The sequence below is a fragment of the Sarcophilus harrisii genome, chromosome 4 (assembly GCF_902635505.1).
Source record: "Sarcophilus harrisii chromosome 4, mSarHar1.11, whole genome shotgun sequence".
In the NCBI taxonomy this organism is placed as follows: Eukaryota; Metazoa; Chordata; class Mammalia; order Dasyuromorphia; family Dasyuridae; genus Sarcophilus; species Sarcophilus harrisii.
The window spans coordinates 125156607-125177131 of NC_045429.1; the positions used below are offsets into that span (position 1 = coordinate 125156607).

General features: G+C 35.0%; 1 protein-coding gene across 2 annotated transcripts in view; it reads left to right on the forward strand.

The window, feature by feature from the left end:
• Window positions 1-20525, forward strand: part of PDE10A (phosphodiesterase 10A) — a 341504-nt gene that overhangs the window by 191236 nt on the left and 129743 nt on the right. For both annotated transcript variants that reach the window (XM_031968385.1, XM_031968386.1), the window contains exon 3: window positions 8756-8784. In XM_031968385.1, coding sequence (XP_031824245.1) covers window positions 8756-8784 — 29 coding nt within the window. The remainder of the gene's footprint in view (window positions 1-8755; window positions 8785-20525) is intronic.

Here is a 20525-nt window from a genome sequence, read left to right on the forward strand (position 1 = left end):
ATGATATGGAAAAATTGGAACACTTAATTCATTGTTGGTGGAATTGTTAACTGATTCCACCATTTTGGAGAGCACTCTGTAATTATACACAAAGGATTACTAAACTAACTTGGTAGTAGCACCACTAGATCTATTTCCAAAAATGATTTGGGAAAAAGGAAAAGAATTTATAGGTTCTAAAATATTTATAGTGGCATTCTTTGTTGTGGCAAAGAACAAAAAATTATGAGGATGCTCTTCATTTCATTCAATTCGAGAATGGATGAGCAAATAAATTGTTGGTATATGATTGTGACATAATACTATTGTTCAATAAGAAATGATGAGCTTGATGAATAGACTTGGACAAAATAATGAAGAGTGAAGTAAGCAGAAGGCAGAGAACTCTGTATATAGTAATGATACTGTTCAATGAATAATTATGAGCAACCAAGTTGATTTGAGTAATATAAATACTGAAATCACTTATGTCTAATAGTTTCATTCTTTTCTTTGAAGAAATCTTTGTTTGAAGCCCTGTATACCCTTAGAAGTAGAGGGGAATTAAATCATAAATTATTACAAATTCCTTATTTTAAATATGAACAAACTGTTACCCCAAAATGATAAGCTCCTGGCTCAAGGTTACCTAGCTAGTTAACAAAACCTGAATTAGATGTGTTCAGGGAAGACTAGTACCTTTAGGGTGAGGAAGACTTTTTGCCTAGTCCTTTACATTGCTGCTTTATACCTTTGATGTGTACCTGATCCACTTAATGCTCACTTTTGGCTTCAAGAAGTTATAGCATGCACAGAGGCTACATACAGGTAAACTGTTTTGGCAGATAGGCTGAATAAGGTTGAGGGACCTCAAATTCTATGATGTGTTAGAGGGGTGTCTACCAAAGCATGTGAAGACTTCCCCTAATGGAATGGGTTGATGAGAGTAATTTGTTCCAGCAGCTATAAAGGCAGCTGAAGCAGGTGTTGTGAAGGGCTTGGAGCTTAGTTAGACATTGAAGGTTACCCACTGTATCTAGAGTTATCACCAGTATTGCCACTAGGGAGTGATGACTCTGAAAGAAAGAGTGAAGCTCATAACTGCATGCAACTCTGCCTCACTTAAATCCAGTTTATGCTTCAATCAAAAGATGTCATCATATCATTTTATCTTTTCTTTTTATCTTATAATGTCTGGTGGTGATGGGAGAATGATGCAATAGCAGGTGCAGATACACTGGCAGCTCTAGTTACAACCTAGTTCTATATTTGTAGATCAAACTTTTTGTTAAGTTCTGTTTTTTTTTCATTAAAAATGGGTGAAATTCACTTATTTCATTGAATATCCATCTTCTTCCCTGAAAAAAAAAATGCTCATTTTGGCTGGGTAACTTATTTTTGGCTGCATACCAAGATCCTTAGCCTTTTGGAATATCATATTCCAAGCCCTTTGATCCTTTAATGTTAATGCTTCTAGATCCTGAATAATCCTTATTTTGGCTTCTCTATATTTGAATTGATTTTTCCTAGCAGCTTGCAGTATTTTTTCCTTTATCTGATAGTTCTGGAATTTGGCCACTATTATTATTTGGAGTTTCGATTTTAGGGTTCCATTCAGTAGGTGATCGGTGAATTGTTTCAATGTCTATTTTACTTTCTGTTTCTATAATATCTGGGCAGTTGTCTTTAATAATTTTCTGATAGTTCTGGCATTTGGCCACTATATTTCTTGGTGTTTTGATTTTAGGATTCCTTTCAGTAGGTGATCAATGAATTCTTTCAATTTCTATTTTACCCTCTGTTTCTATAACTTCTGGGCAGTTCTCTTTGATAATTTCCTGGAAAATAGTATCCAGGATCTTTTTTTCATCATATTTTTCAGGGAGTCCAATAATTCTCAGATTGTCTCTCCTAGATCTATTTTCCAGGTGTGTTGTTTTCCTAAGAAGGTATTTGACATTTTTTCCATTGTTTCGTTTCTTTTTTTTTTTTCTTTTTTTTGCTTGACTGATTCTTGGTGTCTCCTCGAGTCATTCAATTCTATTTATTCAATTCTGATTTTCAATGAAGTATTTTCTTCACTCACTTTTTTAAATATCTTTTTCTAATTGTCCAATTGAGTTGTTTTGTTCTATGGAATTTTTTTCCATTTTGCCAATTTTATTTTTTAGAGAGCTATTTTCTTTTTCCAGTTCACTAATTGTTTTTCAATGATTTGATTTCTTTATCCATTCTATCTTTAAATGAGTAGAATGACTAATTCAGACTCTCTTGCCAAGCTTCCCTTTCCTTTTCTTGTTTTTCTTCTAGCTCTCTTGTGAGAGCCTTTTTAATTTGTTCTGTGAGTCTCATGTGTTGAGGACAGATCATATTCCCCTTTGGGGATTCATTTGGAGACTGTTTTTAGTCTCCTCGGGGTTTAAAGTTTGCTTTCTATCCATATAGAAACTATCAATAGTTAAGGTCCGTTTAAAGTTTTTGCTCATTTTGTCAGAGAAGAATCAAAGAAGACATACTAGCAGAAAAAAACCAAATGCAGTCTGCTTTTATTTGGGGGAGGGGGTGGCCTGGATGGTGTTACCGAGCTTCCTCTACAGACTGTGGGGAACAGCAGCAAGGCACTAGCAGGACAGCAATGGCTGCACTGCATCTGCGCTCTGAGACTTGAGAGCATGCTGAGACACTGTGAGTGGGTGTAGCCAGGTCCTGAGAGACCTTAAGCTTTTCGGGGTTATAGTCTTCACCCCCTGTGTTTTTAGCTTCTCTGCTTGTTTACTGGCTTGCTGCCAGGGCAAAGTAATCAATACTGTAGTAAAGCTCTCCCCACAGAGATGGCTGAGATCACACCCCCACCCCCTTTTGGTCTACTCAGTGTGAGCTGTCTGCTGTGCTCTCACTGCCACTGCTTGTCCTCAGCCTGTGCCCGGTCTAACTGTCCCTGCCCTCGAGCAAAAACAGACCTTTTCTGGTGAGTTTCAAGGATGTCTTCTGTTGGTAATTATTTGTGGGGGGGTTTCAGTCAAGCACTAATTCCAAGGCTTTCATGAAATAAATTCTGAGAGAAAATGCGGAGCTTAAGTAGATGTGTGTGTCCTCTCTGCCATCTTCTCTATTGGTGCATTTTCACCAATGGTTCTTGTGACAGTTGTCTGTAGATGTCCCACAAAATCAGGAAAAAGGTTCATTGGGACCTTGTTCTATTTTCACGAAGGCTTCCCCTCTATCTTGTTTTCCTGGGAGGGTACCCCATGCTTTGATGGCAGAAGCAGCAATTTGCTCAGATACTGTAAAAGGGTAATTAATCTGTACTAAAGGGCCTGAATACTGACTTTTACCTACTAGTTGATCAAAGGTGATTTGTATATTAACTCCAGTTTACCTATTTTGTTGGTCTTGTATTCTATATAGTTCACTATACTCTAAAAGCCACAAGTTTTGTCCAGGTTCTAAACATGTCCTTGCTATAGATTTCCAATCACTATTCAATTTCATAAGGCAAATTCTCTAATAGCATAAGATGATGTAGCCCCATAAAGAGTGCAAGCCTTTTCAAATCTTTAATAATTTCCAGATCAAAAGAAGTGCATCTTCTCCTTTCTTGACCTGAGGAGTCAAACTCTTGAATAACAGGGTATGCTTCCATTAAATCTGATATATTCTGTCCTTTTTTAGTTTTAACTAGTGACTTTTGTAATCTTATCATAGGGAGTGGATAAAAGCTCCTGCATGGATGGTGCTGACGGTGTCAATGCACCTCCCCCTCATCTTTCTCCCTCTATCCATGAAGGGTTAATTGAGGGGGGTAGGATGCAGGGTATGGGAAATGCTGTAATGGCTTCTGCTGTGAAGCACCACATTCCTTAATTTCATCAGCACTGTACTTAACTCCTTTCTTGTCTAATTCTTAATGCTTTTCAACTGTTTTTTTTTCAATAACCTCCTCATGCTCTTTCTTCTTTTTCCTTATTCTAATACTTATACAATTTCTTAAAGCCAATTGTATTGTTATATGTATAGAATATTTCTTTAGGAATTGAATTAGGACCATTATCATTGTAATATTCAATTAGTTGCTGTCCAACTAGTTTCTACTCATCTGGATCCAGTTCTTCTTCCTAAGAGGACCAAGGAGATGTGTATTTTTATGTTTCAAAGAGTTCAGTGATCTCCTTCCAAGTTACAATCAAACCTTGGGGTTTTTTTTCTTTTAGTTTAACTATGTATTCTACATACTTTCCTCATGGTGGAAAAAGCTGTTTTCTACATTTTTGTCTCATTTCAGCTGAAACACTAGTTTAACCCTTAACAAAGTTTCTTTCTTGTCTGTTTTTGTACTCATCCTAATTTCTGGGTCACAGAGACTTTTTCACCGAATTCAGGATCAGAGACTTTTCCACTGAAATCAGGATCTTATCAGTCTGGACTGCTGAATGTAAATCCTTAGTCCCATGTTTGGGTGCCAAAATGTAAGGTTCTGGTTGGTTTTCTGGAGGTCTTTGGATTAGCCTTGGTTTCAGCAGAGTAGTCACCATGAAAATAGCCAGGGATAAAGTCCAAATTCTTTATTATCTCCTTCACAGTCTGTTCTCCTTGCCTAGGGCCTGGGCTAACTTTCTGGAGGTCTTTCAGATGGGACTTGGTCTCAGTGGAGAAATGAAGGAGGAGAGGCCAGCCACCATGATGGTGGGAGATGGAACTTCAAGCCCCAGCCTCCAGTCCTCTGTCTTCTCTGAGTCTGTCTCCGAGCCTTTGTTGGCTGATAAAATATTCTATTATAATTATATCATCGTAGGTGTGAATCCTGTAGAACTATATTAAGTACTAAGTACATGTACTGAACTAGAGAACTATTAATCACCATGCTAAATTAGATAACCACTGTCTTATCAATTCCACTGAGTTAATATCTTGTAAGAATCCTTGTTTCAGAGTTCTGGCTTATTACAGGAGATGAGGGAATCTGCACATATAAGGGAGTGGTGGCCAAGATGTGGTTGAGGGAAGTCAGAGAGATGGTGATTGGAGTCATAGGAAAACTGATTGATACAATGGTAATATTAATTTATTGTTTCAAAGGGATAGTTGGAAGGAGTGTGTTCGTGTGTGTGTGTGTGTGTGTGTGTGTGTGTGTATGTGCATGTATAATGAGAAAGTAACACGGTATTTCTGGGTCCAGCAACATAAGAAATCAAAAACCACAACTTCACTGATCAGAAACTCAATATAGAAGTTGAATTCTGGTTCAGAGGTAGAGGTCTGAGCACATTTAAGTGTCTGGCTCTTGAAGGTGATTTTAAGGTTAGCTTATGATGCATCCAGACTGTGTAATAACAGGCAAGTTATTTATATTTTTAACCTTTTCCAGGTAATTCTCCAACACACACACACACACACACACACACACACACACATACACACACAATTTCCCTTGTTGGTCTTCCCTATTCTAATGAATTCATGTCTAGTCCAACATATGCTGTTTTCAATAGAATCTTAAGACCAATGCCTTTTAGAGAAAATTAGAATGCTTTGTATTCAACAGTAAGGTTTGTAGAGAAGGCAGTGAATCTTAAATCAGTCACTATAGCTGTTTTTTTAAAAAATTATCACATTATCTGTTGATCATCATTCTTTAACTGATACAAAAGATATAGCAGAGGCCTGAGAATATTTATAGTCTGGTGCCAGTATTTGAGGAAAAAAATACTAAGCATTCATTCAGTTCCTTATTTTATTCCCTAGGGTAGGACAAATAAATAAATAAAGCATATCTCTAATAAGCACATATATTGTAGTTATGGTAGGGTTCCTTCATAGGGAATACTATGATTCATAATTATATTCCACACAGTATCCCATGCAGTAACTTATCCTTTCTTCTACTAACAATCTCCTTGCCTTAATTGATATTTATAAACTTCCCCTTCAGGTGGTCTGAAGCAAAAAAAGGATTCCAATGTTCAATAACAAAAACAAGCATGTTTTCAAGAGCAAAATAACATTTTTGCATCCATTATGAAACTTTTCAATGTCTACTAAGTTTGTAATAATATTTTTTAAATTTGTTGTATTATTTATTTATTATTGTTAGAGCATTACAAATTAAAAATGGATGAATCAATAAATTTTTTTTCTAAGCTCTCAAATTTATATTTTATTGAAGGCCAAAATCTACCTGTGACAATACTTAATAGCTTGCACTAATTCAGGTGGCAGGGGCGGGTGGGGGGGGGAGGGGAGAGGGGAGAAGTAGGAGGTTAGTGCATGGTGAGTGATAAAGTCACTTCTAATCAGTTCATGACATCACAGCTAGTACATTTTGTGAGTCAGGACCATTTTTTATTTAAAAAGTGCCTCAGTATCATTAAGAGGGGAAAATGCTTCTATCTTGTAGTACAAAGAGTACTTATTATATGCTTTGTAAAGTGTGACCTGCAGACTAAATGGATATGGAATTGTTTCAAACAATTTGGAATTCTGTGTAGATTGTTCCTGTAGTCCTCAATAAGTCTATATCAGTGACCCTTGTTTAGTTGAAACAGACTCCATGACTAGAGTGTATACTTTTCCTCTGTCAGTATTTTGTGACATAAAGTAAATGAAGCAATTCAGTAAACAAGAGACTCAGTAAGTTACTATAAAATCAATAAAAGAAACAAATCATAGGAAAGAATTTATTTTTCTGTTTTATGATATGATTTGTAAAACACAGAATTAGTCTTATTGGCTGTTTCAAAGAAACAGGCATTACATGGTTCAAGGTGCTGGTGCAAAGTCAAAGTTTTCCAAAGGAAAACTATAGTATTCTCCTTAGTTTGTATGTGACTTTGGGTAAGCTTGTTAATCTTTAGAGGTCTTAGTTTCCTCAACTTTAAAGTGGAGGGTGGTATTAGCTAACCTTTGAGGCTCTTTCTAGCTTGAAATCTATGATCTTATGATTCTATGGTTTGTTTGTTTGTTTTTTTTTTAAACAAAGTCCTACTAGGGTAATCATCCTAAAATAGGGGTCTTTTTCTTGCTTAATAACCTCTTTGGGTTTTTTCCTATAGGAAGTAACAGCACAAACGCTTTAGCCCCTTTCTCATTCAAAATCTATTCCATTTTGTCCATCTAAGCTACCCACATGATGGGAATCACTTTATGTAAGGAAAGAAGGTAGAGAGTGCCACCACCTGGGAAAGGGATAAAGAAAACCAGAATAAGGTTGATAATATTAAGAGTAATAGTAGTCATTCACTTTTCTATAGAACGTTCAGTACTTCTTCTATAGCAACCCTGATGGTTAGTCTAGTTTTGTAAATGAGGAAATTCATTAAATTCATAAAAATTATTATTTGCCGTTATCAAAGGACTAGTGATAGAACAATAACTGAAACTCAGATACAGTGCATTATACACTATACCATGTTGCTATTTACACTGTGCAAGGATAATAAATCTTGTAAAGAAAAAAAATCAGTCTCTTCTTCACACCAGGGTAATGAAGCATATTGCCTCGTGCAAGGAATATGTTAGAAATTAATTTTTCTACTTGAAGGAGCAGATAAATCCCAAGTTATATCACTATAAAAAGTGAGTTCAGTGAAAGTACAGGCACCCCAAAGAGCTGGGTAACCCTCATGGAAAAACCAGATATAATTCTATAATTCATGAATTTTTTGTGCAAGTTGTCAAGTGACAAGTAATTTTGGCACTCCATTCAAAGTGCACTTTACAATATATTGCTTTCAAGGATATCTTGGTTTTCAAACCCAGATCATGACAAGCATCTTGTTTTAGGACATTTTTTAAGTGTTAAATTTAGTTTAGCCAAGTGGTTGCATTGGAATGCTTCATCATATATAAAAGGTTTCATAGGGTTATCTCAGAAATCTCAAAACTGTATTATTGAGAAGTTCTGTAACAGATGCAGAACCACTCTAATAAGGTTATTTATTACTTTGGAGAAATTAAAATCTCTGAAAAATGGATACCTTTTTTTTCCCTACCCTCCTCTGTGCTGCGAGTACAGGATAAACCCTTTCATTCATCCCATTTCTTCAACTTGATTTCAAGAAAGAGTTGTAATCACTTAAAATGAAAACTGTGCTTATTACATATTGCTCAGATTGCTCAGTTCAGATGTGATACAAAATAAACATATACATAAATAATACATGTGTATGTGTATGCATTCATAGACACACATAACATAATTATTATCAAATTATTATGAGACACCCTATCTCTAGCCTGCTCTGTTTGGCTGCAACTACCTTATGGGTTAGAGCAAAGCTTCTTAACCTGTGAGTCATGCTCTCAGATGGAGTAATATAACAATGTGGGAGTTGTGAAAAATTTGGCCCTGAAAGGGTTTTTAATTCAGTGACCAAAAATTAATTCAAAATCAAATGAATATTTCTGGCAGCAAGTGCCCCATGTTGCATATCATGACTTCACTACGGCTTTGGTTCTGAATACACAACTTGTGCATTTTGCATGAACACTGCCAGAAACACCTTGGCTCAGATTCATGGTGGAGTCATATAAAAATTGCATGGGCACAAAGGTATTGAGAGTAGAAAAAAAGTCCTGGTTTAAGGCCAATTCTGTGTAGTTGACAACACACATATTATCTATATATTAATGCCTTGTTATTTAGCTCTTAAATATTAAAACAAACATATTTAAGAACCAAATTCTCAAGTTCATTAAGGTGAAGGTGTTATGGAATATCATGGTACCTCAATTCCAGGACCTGCCTGGAGTTTTTAATTGTATTTTTTTTTCTTTACAGATGAAGGAATTTCTAATGAAATCACCCGGGTAAGTAACTTAAAGAATTATTTTCTGCTGTTACCACATAGAAAACATACCATAGAAATAAAAAACCTCTGATAAGCATTTGCTTATTTTTATACTTAATGCAATAGTATTGTATTTAGAAAAAAAATTATTGAAATTTAAGAGTCCCCAGATAGTTATTGGAGGGAGATGGTGTTTGGGAAATATTGACAATCCAATTATGCCAGCATTGGTAGCATTATAGTATTAATCACTTTGGCAATACCAACTAAACCTTTTCACATTCTGGGGAAATAGTCTTGTTAACTTTATATAAATCAGGGGGCTAAGCTCCTGGAGGACAAGGACTGTATAACACCTAGTATATTGTGGGTGCTCAGTAAGTGCTAAATTATTGATTAAGCTGTATGATGAAATTATATTTAATTTTATATCCTTTATTTCAGTACTTATTTAAAATTGGACAAAATGTTGAAAATCTAACATAGCATTAGAATGAAACAAAACCCTGTTAGGTATCATTTATCCTTTATAGTGTTGAAAATAAACATTTGAGAATCATTGACAGAATTGCCTGTACAAATATCCCTCTACATTGCTGGCCATTAAAAGAAGGAAAGCCTTTGAAATGAACCAGAGTAGCTAACTTTAATTTTTTTTCTTTCTTTCTTTCTTTCTTTCTTTTTTTTTTTTATCATTTTCCCTTTGCAAATAACAACCCAAATATGAGGAATTTAAGACTCAAGCCATTAATTGGTCCAACACACATTTTTTAAGGTCTTTCTGTGTGCAATGTGCTGGGGTATGCACAGGGATGAAATACAAGGATAGATAAGACACGGTCCTTGCCCTCAAGGAGCTTACAATATAGTCAAGGTAAGGTACTCACACATAACATGTATGTAAACACACACACAAATATAATGAAAATTAGAATGGGCTGTGTATATAAGAAAAAAGACATAAGAGTACAAGTCTTTGAAATCAAATGAAGTTTGGGATATCAGGAAAAGCTTCATTGCAGAAGTGATTTTTGAGCTGATGGGTAGGATGGGAAAGATGTCAATAGAAAGAGATGAAGGGATCAGAGGAGTGTATTACAGGCCTAGATAACCAACCACCAGAACACAAGTTCAGAGATAGATAGGGGAACATAGGGTGTGTCCAGAGTGGTTTCATTTCGACTGGGTGTGGACTGGGAGAAGAGTATTGAATGAAAGAATTAAGAGCATCGATATCTACTTTTTGCATATGGTAGGGATGGACACCAGACTGCATGAGATTGAAAGAGAGTGAGACAAGTTATTTATGCCCTGAGTAATGTTTTAGACTTAACTTCCTATGAGTTACAATTCATTTGACTCCTTGATCCTTTACTATAACATGTTTTCCTCAGAATAACACTCTGTATGCTTTGGACAGCAAAACTTTCTGACACCATAATATGCACATTTATTTTTAAAAATAGTACTAAAATTTCCCCTTCTGTTTCCTTTTGTTTACTGTAGGCAAAAGATTTCCTTACTTTTTTCTAGTTTCTTATGCTGAGAAATGGGTTGATGATTAGGAAGGCAAGCTAGTTATTAAAAAATGTGTAGCAGTGAAAGAGTTATAGGACTAAGAATAAGGAAATAAGGGAATAAGTTCAAGGAAAAGTTTTTTTTTTTAAATAACATGCATGAAAAAACTTGAGGACGTTTATAGGAGGAGAGGAAGCCAAGTGGGGAGAGTAAAGATTAAAAAAAAATTTCAATACAAGTAAGACTGGTTTTAAGAGAGACGGGAGGGGAAATCCAAGGGTACAAATGGAGGGGAAGATGGAAAGATACTGATCTTGGGTAGGAAGAAAGTCACCCTTTCCACAAAGGAAAGAAGGAGGTGATAACTAAAGACCCCATGTTTTGAGGGAAGATGGAGAAGAGGAGAGAAAGACTTCAATCTTTTCAGTGGTGTGAGAAGTGGTATAATTTATGATAGTGATGAAGCTGGGTTATGCTCAGAAGCTTGAGGAGAGAAGAGGAGGGTTAGAACTGATCCCATGGGGGATGTGATAGGGAGCCAAAGATGAAATATAACACATTTGGTGAGTAGCAGGTTGTACTCAATTAACATAATGACAATAGTAACAGCAGAAATAATTATTTTGATAATTAAAATTTACACATCAAGTTTACTTTCATTTACTTTCAAGTTTGGAATTTAGGAACAAAAAAAAGGCCAAAGTGTCTCAGTGTGAAAGAACAGAAGACTTTATATTTGGTCCTAAAGGCAAGATGCAGCCACAGAATTTATTTGCATTAAGAGTGGGCATATTTACACTTGAGGAAAATTACTTTGTGTATAGGATAGCCTACAGATAGATTGTTGCAGTAATCCAAATCTGAACAAAGGTGGCTGTGTGAACCGTGAGAATGGTTTGGATTAGACGCGAAACATGCTGTGCAGGTAGAAATAGAGATCTGTGGTAGAAGATGAGTCAAGAAGAAAAGTGTAAACCTGGAAGATGGGAATAAATTTGTGGGGGAAGAAGGAAGGAAAGAAAGAAACATTTATTTAGTACTATGTTTTATAAACTTTGTAAACTATCACAAAGATGCTAAGATAAGCATTTAGCCAGACTAGGTGGTTTACAAGTATTGTCTCATTTGATCCTCACAGCAACCCTGAAATGTAGTTGCAATTTTCCCCCTTTTACAGTTGAGGATATTGAGGCAGATAGTGGTTAAGTTACTTGCCCAGATCCAATTACTAAATGTCTATAAAGTTGGATTTGAACTGGTTCTTCTTTTCAGTGCTGTATCATCTGTGCCACCTAGCTTTATTAGTATTTTTAAAAATCTGAACATACTATTTCTGCTTTATTCTCACTTTTAGAAATTATTTCCCTTGATATTATAGACATTTTATTACTCCAAATTAGTTTTATTTTTATTTTGTCTTAAATCTGTAAAGTCAGGGTTTGAACCCAAATGCTCTGAATCCAAATTCAGTGATCTTTCTATTTATCTTCTCTTTGCTGACATATGTCAGGTGGGTGCTAGATAAATCTGGTCTGGCACAAATGCTAATAAATGCCTCTCACATACTTAAATTTAAATGCCATGAGATTCTGCATTCCATGGCTCCCATTTATTACTGATCTCTTTGTAGCAAATGTATCCCTAAGCCATATCTTGTGACTTACTTATAACAAGATTATATGTTCTTCTTCATCCAGGATCTTCCTACCACCTGGCAATTAGTACCTTAAAAAATACTCATGAAACTCCTTGTCATAACAAGTAGCATATAGAAAAGAGGGAAATCTCATTTTCCCAGCTTATTTTTCTACAACTTGCTTCTGCAGGCCCATTTTCCACTTTTCTTCACACAAGGGACTACTATGCCACTTCATTTTAGGGAAATCAGCTCACATCTACAAGGATCCTTTCTTGTTTCATTAACAAAATTGAACATCTCTTGGTTCATTATCTTCTACTTTATTGGTGGGTTTATATAGGATATTGTCCTGATGGCTTTTCTCAATACTTTTTTTGCTGACCAGTCTTTTTTGAACTTTTTAAAAAATAAATGTACAAATGAAACTCTTTCTCTCTATTTATTCCTCAGAAAGCTTATTGGTTTTGAATTCTACTATGATCATTTATTTTACACTCATTTCTTATCTGGATTTGGTCTTCTCTTAACAGTCTAGCTCCAGCTTATCTTTCCACGTCTTTTCTGTGGTCCAGTCCAACTGGTTTACTTGCCATCCTTTGTACATGACATTTTTATCTCATATATTTCTTGGCATCAGCTGTTTCTGTGTCTGAATATCCTCCTTCCTCACTTCCTATTCTGAAAATTTAGAACTGCTCTCAAAGCTCAAATTAGGCATCAGTCTCCTACATGAAACCTTCCTCCCCCAATAACCTAGTTAATATGTGTGTTAGCATATGTGTGTGAATGTATATATACACTCACACACCTATGTAAAATATACACAAATATACATACATGCATATTTTAACCTATTTTCTTTGTGTGTGTGTGTACACACACACACACACACACACACACACAGAGGTTAAATATATAGTGTGTTGCTCTATTCCCTCTTCTAGAGACCAGGTTTTGTTTCATAGTTAATCTTTTTAATCTCCAATACCAAGTAAATAGAATTAGATTCTTGATAAAAGCTTGTTGTTTCCTGAGGTAGAGATTTGAATTTAAAGATTCTTCCTAGCAAGATTTCTATTTCCTCAGCTGTATGTATTCGATCTCTGAATATAAGCTGCTTGTAAGTAGGGGGTTGATAGCCCTGGCACCTACCTAGCACAGTACTTGGCACATAGTAGCTAAATTATTCAATGCTTGTTGGTTGATTTAATTATGAAATTAATCTCTGGCCATGATGATAGAGAATCATGGAAATGATTTCAATGTTCAATGAAAAGTTCAATGTTCTGAGCCTAACCCCAAGGAGTTACAATATCCATATCTTTCACCGAAATATTAGTAATGTTGTCTGGATCATTAGATCAAGGAACCAGTGTCTCTACATAAGTAACAACAAAATAGGTTCTTAGTTCAAATACAACTGTACCCCAGGAGACTGAGTTCTCTAGATAATAGTAGGGAATTTCCCACTCCTTAATAACTCCTTAATAATAATTCTTTCCGTGTTCCAGATCTCTAGAACCTGAATTCTTTGGTAGAAGAGAATGTTCCTTTTTTAATTTAATTGATTGACTCATCTCCAGAGTGCTAACACTACTAGTTCAGATAACTTCATATGAAAGCTTTTGCATCTAACATACAGGTCATATCTACTGTTGTCTATTTTCAAATATAAAAAGGTTGTTTTCCAGCTTCATAGGATCAGTTAATTTGTTGCCTATTGATAACAAACTAGTTAAGTTAGTTAAGAAGTTTTTCACATTTGCATTTCCCCTTTATAATTCTTATCGTAGGTTGGTTCTTGTTGAGATAGAATTCACTCTGGTCCTTAATTCCACCATTTGTAAAGTTTTGGGTCTGGGTTTGACCATCTCTGAGGCCTCCTTCTAGCTCTAAATTTCAGAGTTCATTGTTCTCTTTGATATCCCAGATAGCCAAACATCTACAGGTCTCTTCTCTTTTATCCCTTGTAAGAAATGCATATCTACCAATCTATTCATGCTGAATAATTAGACTTTTTGCTAAATCCAGTCTAGTCTCTAGGTCTATTAAGTGACTTAATAGTCTTAACACTCTTTCTGACTCAGCATAGTTTCTGATGCATATTAAGTGCTTAATAAATGCTTTATAAACTCAGTGCAAAATTAAAATCTCTATGCTCCTGAAGAAATAAATAACTCATTACCTCTAATCACAAAGATTTAAAAACTCAAGAGATCAAATTCACTTAGGAACAAAAGAGAAAATTTTAATTTTGTCGAGACCTATATTAAGTAATTCTTATGTGTAGTATGCAACCATTGTCTATGTGATATGTCGACCTTTGATTGATATTAAGTACAGTCTATTTTTAAATGTTTTTTTGTCAGAAGTGTAGGCATCAACTCCACCTAATTTTTGAATGTTTATATATTTATAATTTGTATTACTTATTTTATGTAATATTATAAACAAATGTGAATTTGTTCATTCCTGACTTTCTTTTGAGGCAGCAGGTCAGATTTTATAGGATCTGAAGGAGGAAGATGTCAAAATAGAGGATCATTCATTTGACTGTAGGGGGAGAAAGGAGGAGAGAAAAGGAAAAACACAGAGAGACAGAGAGAAGAGATTGAATTTATGGACACTGGTTTTCATAAATCAGTGCTACCATTTTTTAGGTATATTATTTTGTTATCTAAAAAATTTATACAGATTTCACTTCACTGAATCACAGACATGTTGTGTCCATTTAATAACAATTACATAATTGTGAACAAATCTTCCTGTTGTAGTGCCTGATTTCCTTGTGCTATGGTGATGAAATGATAAATATTTAGACAATACCACAAAGTATCTGAGTCCTTGAGAAACAACAATTGAAATAACATGTCATTTATTTGCTAGTCTTTTGTGAGTTTCTGTTAAGGCAAAAAACTTGTAGAATGCATGTTTATATTTGAGCAATGATAAATCATCACTTGAGCACCTATGTGGTACAATGCATAGATTGCTAGAACTGGAGTCAAGAAGATTTATCTTTGTAAGTTCAAATTTGGCCTCAGATACCTAATAACTGTGTAATCCTGGACAAGTGACTTAACCCTGATTTTTCTTCAGTTTCCTCATTTATAAAATGAGGTGGAGAAGAAATTTTTGCCAAAGAAACCCCAAATGAGGTCATGAAGAAATTATCACAAGTGCTATCAGAAGTTATAAGATCTTAAAGTCTCTTTCTGGTCATAAGTGCAATTATGGATAAATTCAGAACTAGAGTCAGAGTCAGTAAGCATTTATCAAATACCTACTGTGTGCCAAGCACTCTGCTAAGCATGAAGGCAAGAAAAGGCAAAAGACAGTTCCTGCCTTTAATCCAGTGGCCAGGGAAGAAGGAGGGAAGACAATACATTTAAAACTAAAAAGTATGGAGTGAGGAGCCATGGATGAGAAAGATACCCCATTCAGGGACATGATGAAGTCTTACAGTCAGGCTAGGGAATGATTAGAACACTATCTTGAGTGACTTATAGGGTGCAGATCTGGAGCTCTCCACTGTCTGTACTCTTCTCTCTCCAATCTAATGGAGAAAGGGAGAAAGAAACAGGGGTTGCTGATGAAGAGAGTTTCAGAATTGATGTCATTTGTAGGATAAAGTTCAGGGTAGCTACTAGATGTTGCCTGTGTGATTCTGCTATAAACTCCTTTTACTCTTCAGACCATTCTTAGGAGATATAGTCTCAATTTTTTCATCTGTAAAATTTGGGGAGAATCATGAAATCTCTTGAGTTATCTCTGATAATCTCCAAAGCCATCTAGTTCAATACATAATGGAACAAGAATCTCTTGTCAGAATACCAGCAAAAGGGGCCTTTCAACTTTTTCTTGAAAACCTTTTTCAAGGAGGAACTCATCTTATTCAAACTGCTAGTAAGTGTGCAGATCATATAAGATCATCATCCATTTGATCTTGAGAACTTTCAAAAACAAGTGGAAACTTAAGTGTTGTCAAAAATAGCATTTATGAGGCAGTTAGCTGGCTCAATGGATAGAGCACCAGCCCTGAAGTCAGGAGGACTTAAGTTCAAATCTGTCCTCAAACACTTCAGTTCCTAGCTGTGTGACCCTGGCCAAGTCACTTAACCCTAATTGCCTCAAAAAAAAAGTGGCATTTACTTGTTCCTTTCTAATTCAGATCTGATCAGTCTCGATAAGTTTACCAAGATTACTCTGATATAAAATAGCTGAAAGAGGAGAGAGAGATTCAGATAAAAGATTTAAATCCTTATATGTCCATTGCTAATGTCTTTTCAACTGCAAGGTTCATTCATGATGAGCAATTTTTGGGAATAGTGGTTCTTAGTCATTTTTACTACCGCTTTATTGGTTCAAGGTTATATCATGACCCAATCATTTTCCTTTATCCAAGAATGTTTCAGGATGACAAGCCTCTCTAAGATTTTCCAAGTCTTCCTTAAGTGTCTTCTGAGATTACCACTATTTTATCCTATAAAAATATTTACCTATACTTTCTTTGTACATAGTTGTTTGTATTTTATCTCTTCCTTAGAATATGAGTTCTGTGAGAGCAGGGTCGGCTTTTTTGTCTCTCTTAGTTTTCCTAGCATTTGGAATAGTGCTTGGCACCTAGAAGGTGCATAATAATAAATGCTAACCTCAGAGGGTTCAATTACAGCTAAAGCTACTCCAACCACTCAATTGCTTTCTTTGTGTCCATGGTAGATTGCTAATCTAGTAAACTCAGTGTGAGCATGGCCTTCCATGTCAGGACTGAAGAATTTTTCTTGATATTCATGATTGTGGTGTTACTTCTCCTGGCCAGTTTATCTTTAGTTGAATCATCTGGCCCACTCTAAAATTTCCTTTGATAAGTACTTTTGTTCCAATGTAAAACTTGGCCAAATAGATGGAAGGCTTTATTTTAAGGCACAACTCTGACAAGGTCATTCATTTTTTAAAATTTCAATAATATTTTATTTTTCCATTTACATGTAAAGATAGTTTCCAACATTTATTTTTGTAAATTTTTTTACCTCTTCCTTTCTCTTACCTACTCCCCTCCCCAAGACAACAAGCATCTGATATATATGTGCATAATCAGTTCAAACATATTTTTATTTTATTTTCATGTTGTAAAAGAAAAGTCAGAACAAAAAAAGAAAACCACATTGGAAAAAAAGGTAACTAAAAAAAAGGTGAAAATTGCCTGATTTAACCCATATTCAGTTCTCTCTCTGGATATAGATGTCATTTTCTGTCCCAAATCTATTGGAATTGTCTTGAACCACTGTATTTCTGGGAAGAGCTAAGTCTATCATAGTTAATCACATCATCTTGCTTTTACTGTGCTATGAAATAATAATATTCCATTATATTCATGTGCCATAACTTATTGAACCATTCTCCTATTGATGATTATCTATTCAACTTCTAGTCCTTGCTTCCACAAAAAAGAGCTGCAACAAACATTTTTGAACATGTAGGTCCTTTCCCCTCTTTTATGATCTCTTTGAGATACTGACCCAGTAGTGACACTGCTGGATCAAAGGGTATGCCAGTTTGATAATCCTTTGGTCAAGGATCCAAATTGATCTTCAGAATGCCTGGATTAGTTTATAATTCCATTAACAATGCACCAGTGTTACAATTCCCATATCAACATTTGTCATAAATTATCCTGTCACCTTCACTAATCTGAAACGTATAAAGTGGTACCCAGAGTTGTTTAATTTGCATTTCTCTAATCAATTGTGATGTAAAGCCTTTTTTCATGACTAAAAATGGCTTTAATTTCTTCATCTGAAAATTGTCTGTTCATATCCTTTGATGACAAGATCTTTCTTGATTTACTTATCAAAAAGGGGTTGTCATTTTCTCTAGAAATTTCAGGCAAAGTCCTTCAAGTGTCTCAGAAGTTTGTTCTCTTTCCTGATGGCTTTATTGTCCTGTTTACTGTAACACTGCAAACCTCACCTTGGTCTAGTCAACAGGGAAATCTTATGGCTTAAGTTCCAAAATTCAGTTATATTTGATTTACAAAGGCAATGCTTTATGCATTTTTGAGATGAAACGAGGTCATGTGATAAATAAATTATATAATACTTAAGACAAATATGTTTGAAGTCTCATTTTTCTTATGTGCCTATATGTTGGTTTGGCTTATAGGTCTAAAGTACATTATTTCATTTACTTTATATTGCCTCATGAGCTGTTCTTATATCATACTTCACTCAGCTGCACAAGGAACAGGGAGATACATGTTCCATCCTGACAACTCTAAAAGTATATAACTGGAAACTCAGCTTCTAGTTGCTTAGGCCTAAGATTTGACTTTTCTGGTTCCTTGAGGAATAATTTAATATAGTTTTGCTTTGATCTCCCCATAAATGCAAATAAGAGTAAATAACATATTTGCACATGTGTTCATATGATAGTGTCTTCCCATGTATAGAAATAAAATGTCTTCAGTGGTATCAAAGGATGCTCCATTTCTTTTGAGAAAAACTGAAAGCTAGAGTAATTAGTGTTGGGACAATAGGTGGCAAATGGTCATTTGCCTTTGATTAAACAGAACTTTCTCCTGTGAAGCTTTGGATGAGGTATATTTAAAGGGAGATGCTATCTTCCTTGCCAGTTCAAATTTTAAAAAGTAATCATAAATCCATGAGACAAAAAGTATATAATGAGAATTATTAGAGAGAAATGTCACTAGGCTTTCAGACCACCTAACAAATTAAATAGCCCTTTAAGGAATGGAATTGTGATATGAATTGGAAAGACTCATAGAATCATTCATTTAGAGTTAGTAGAAATTTCATAGATTTCTAATCCAAAAATTCTTTGGATTATCTGTGGATTATGACCCTATCTGAGGTCACATAACTTAATGTGAGGGTTGTGAACAAAAATTGACAATAGTAAAAGGTTTTTGAATGAAACAACCAAAAAGCCAAAATCAAATCTATAATGAATCTGAGGTGCTTCTGGCAGTGTTTGCCCATGTTGCATTGCATGACTTCACTGCACCTTGGTTCTGAACATGCATGTGCATTTTGCATGCCAGAAATACTTTGGCTCAGATCTGAAACTGAGTCATGTAAGAATTTCTCACATGAAAAGGATTATATATGGAAAAAGAAGCCTTGGTCTAGTCTAATGCCATTATTTTCTGGATAAGGAAAGATTGCCCTAGAGACATTAAGCAATTTTTCCTAGGTCACAAGCATTATAAGTAGCAGAACTTCTCTTTTATTTCAGATGTAGCAATCTTTCTTTATAGAATGATACATTTTAGAGATAATCTAATCCAATACAGTTATTTTATAAGTGGAAAAAAAAGACCCCCAGAGGTTACACTACTTGTTTAAGACCACACAGGATTAAAATCTAGGTCTTCTGACTTTAAAGCTGTCTCTTTCTGTATAACATTTGATTGTGATTGAGTTTTCAGGAATCAAAAAAAGTTAGAGCAATTGGAACTTTGTTGGAAGGGATGTCTTGACATGCCTATTTCATGTGTCAGTCATACATGGGATTGTGTAACTTTGGAGATTGCTGGATATAAGGCACATTTTTCCTTTCCCCTCCCCAAATAATATTAGGGAATCTTCTCAGTGTAATAAATAATAGTATGACTTTTTTATTTTTCAAATGAATAATTATAAAGAGAATGGATAGGACAAGAACCTTGAGTTACAGAAACATAACTATCGTTCTCCAGATGTATGTATATGTCTCTGTTTTTTCTGTAAATGGGACTACTTGTACAAATTCCATGGAAATCTTTTGGTAAAAGAAAAATTGAAAACAGATATTTTTCTTCAACAGTTTGTTTTGCTGATAAGTATTTAGTCATTCATTCATGTCCATGGACCTTTCTTGCTAGTGCTACTGGAGTGGTCAATTAGGAACCCCCTTACTTGGAATTTTACATCGATTCAGATAATCTGGAGGCAACTGAGTATTCTCAAATCTATTTTTTTTTTCCATGTAAGGTTTACAACATCAGATTATAATACCTAGAAAATTTCATTCTCTCCCCACTGCCTGAACCTTTAGAATTTTCATACAAAACATTCAGCACAAATTCTAAGACTATTATTCCAACTCATACTTAACTTACAGTTACCCAGCTATAGTTGTTAGCTCTGTTTCCTAAAACACAGTCTGTCTCTCATTGTGATTCTAGAGGTTTTTTGTTTTGTTTTTGTTTTTTAAATAATTTTCAAATACATGAACCCACCAATCTGGTCTGTTTCTCCCAATATTATTCAACCAATTAGTATTTCCTTAATATTAATAAATTAATATCCATTAGCTTTTACAGAGGGATATTTATTGAAAAAAATATAGCAAGAACCATAGTGCCTGTAACACACTAGTAAATTCGAGTGTCTTGGTCCCTGGGTTCAAGGTTAAACTGTTAAAAGCATTCTTCCCACTCAAGTTTTCTTCTGTGTGCGGCATAGCTGATAAATTAGACTCTTGCTTGCAGGATATGGTGTGTCAGTAGTTGAACCAGTTCTGGGCTGGGGTTGGCTTCTCACTGGATGCAGATTCTGTTATTAGTTTCAGTTGCTGGATCCATGATGAATCTTCTGATATTT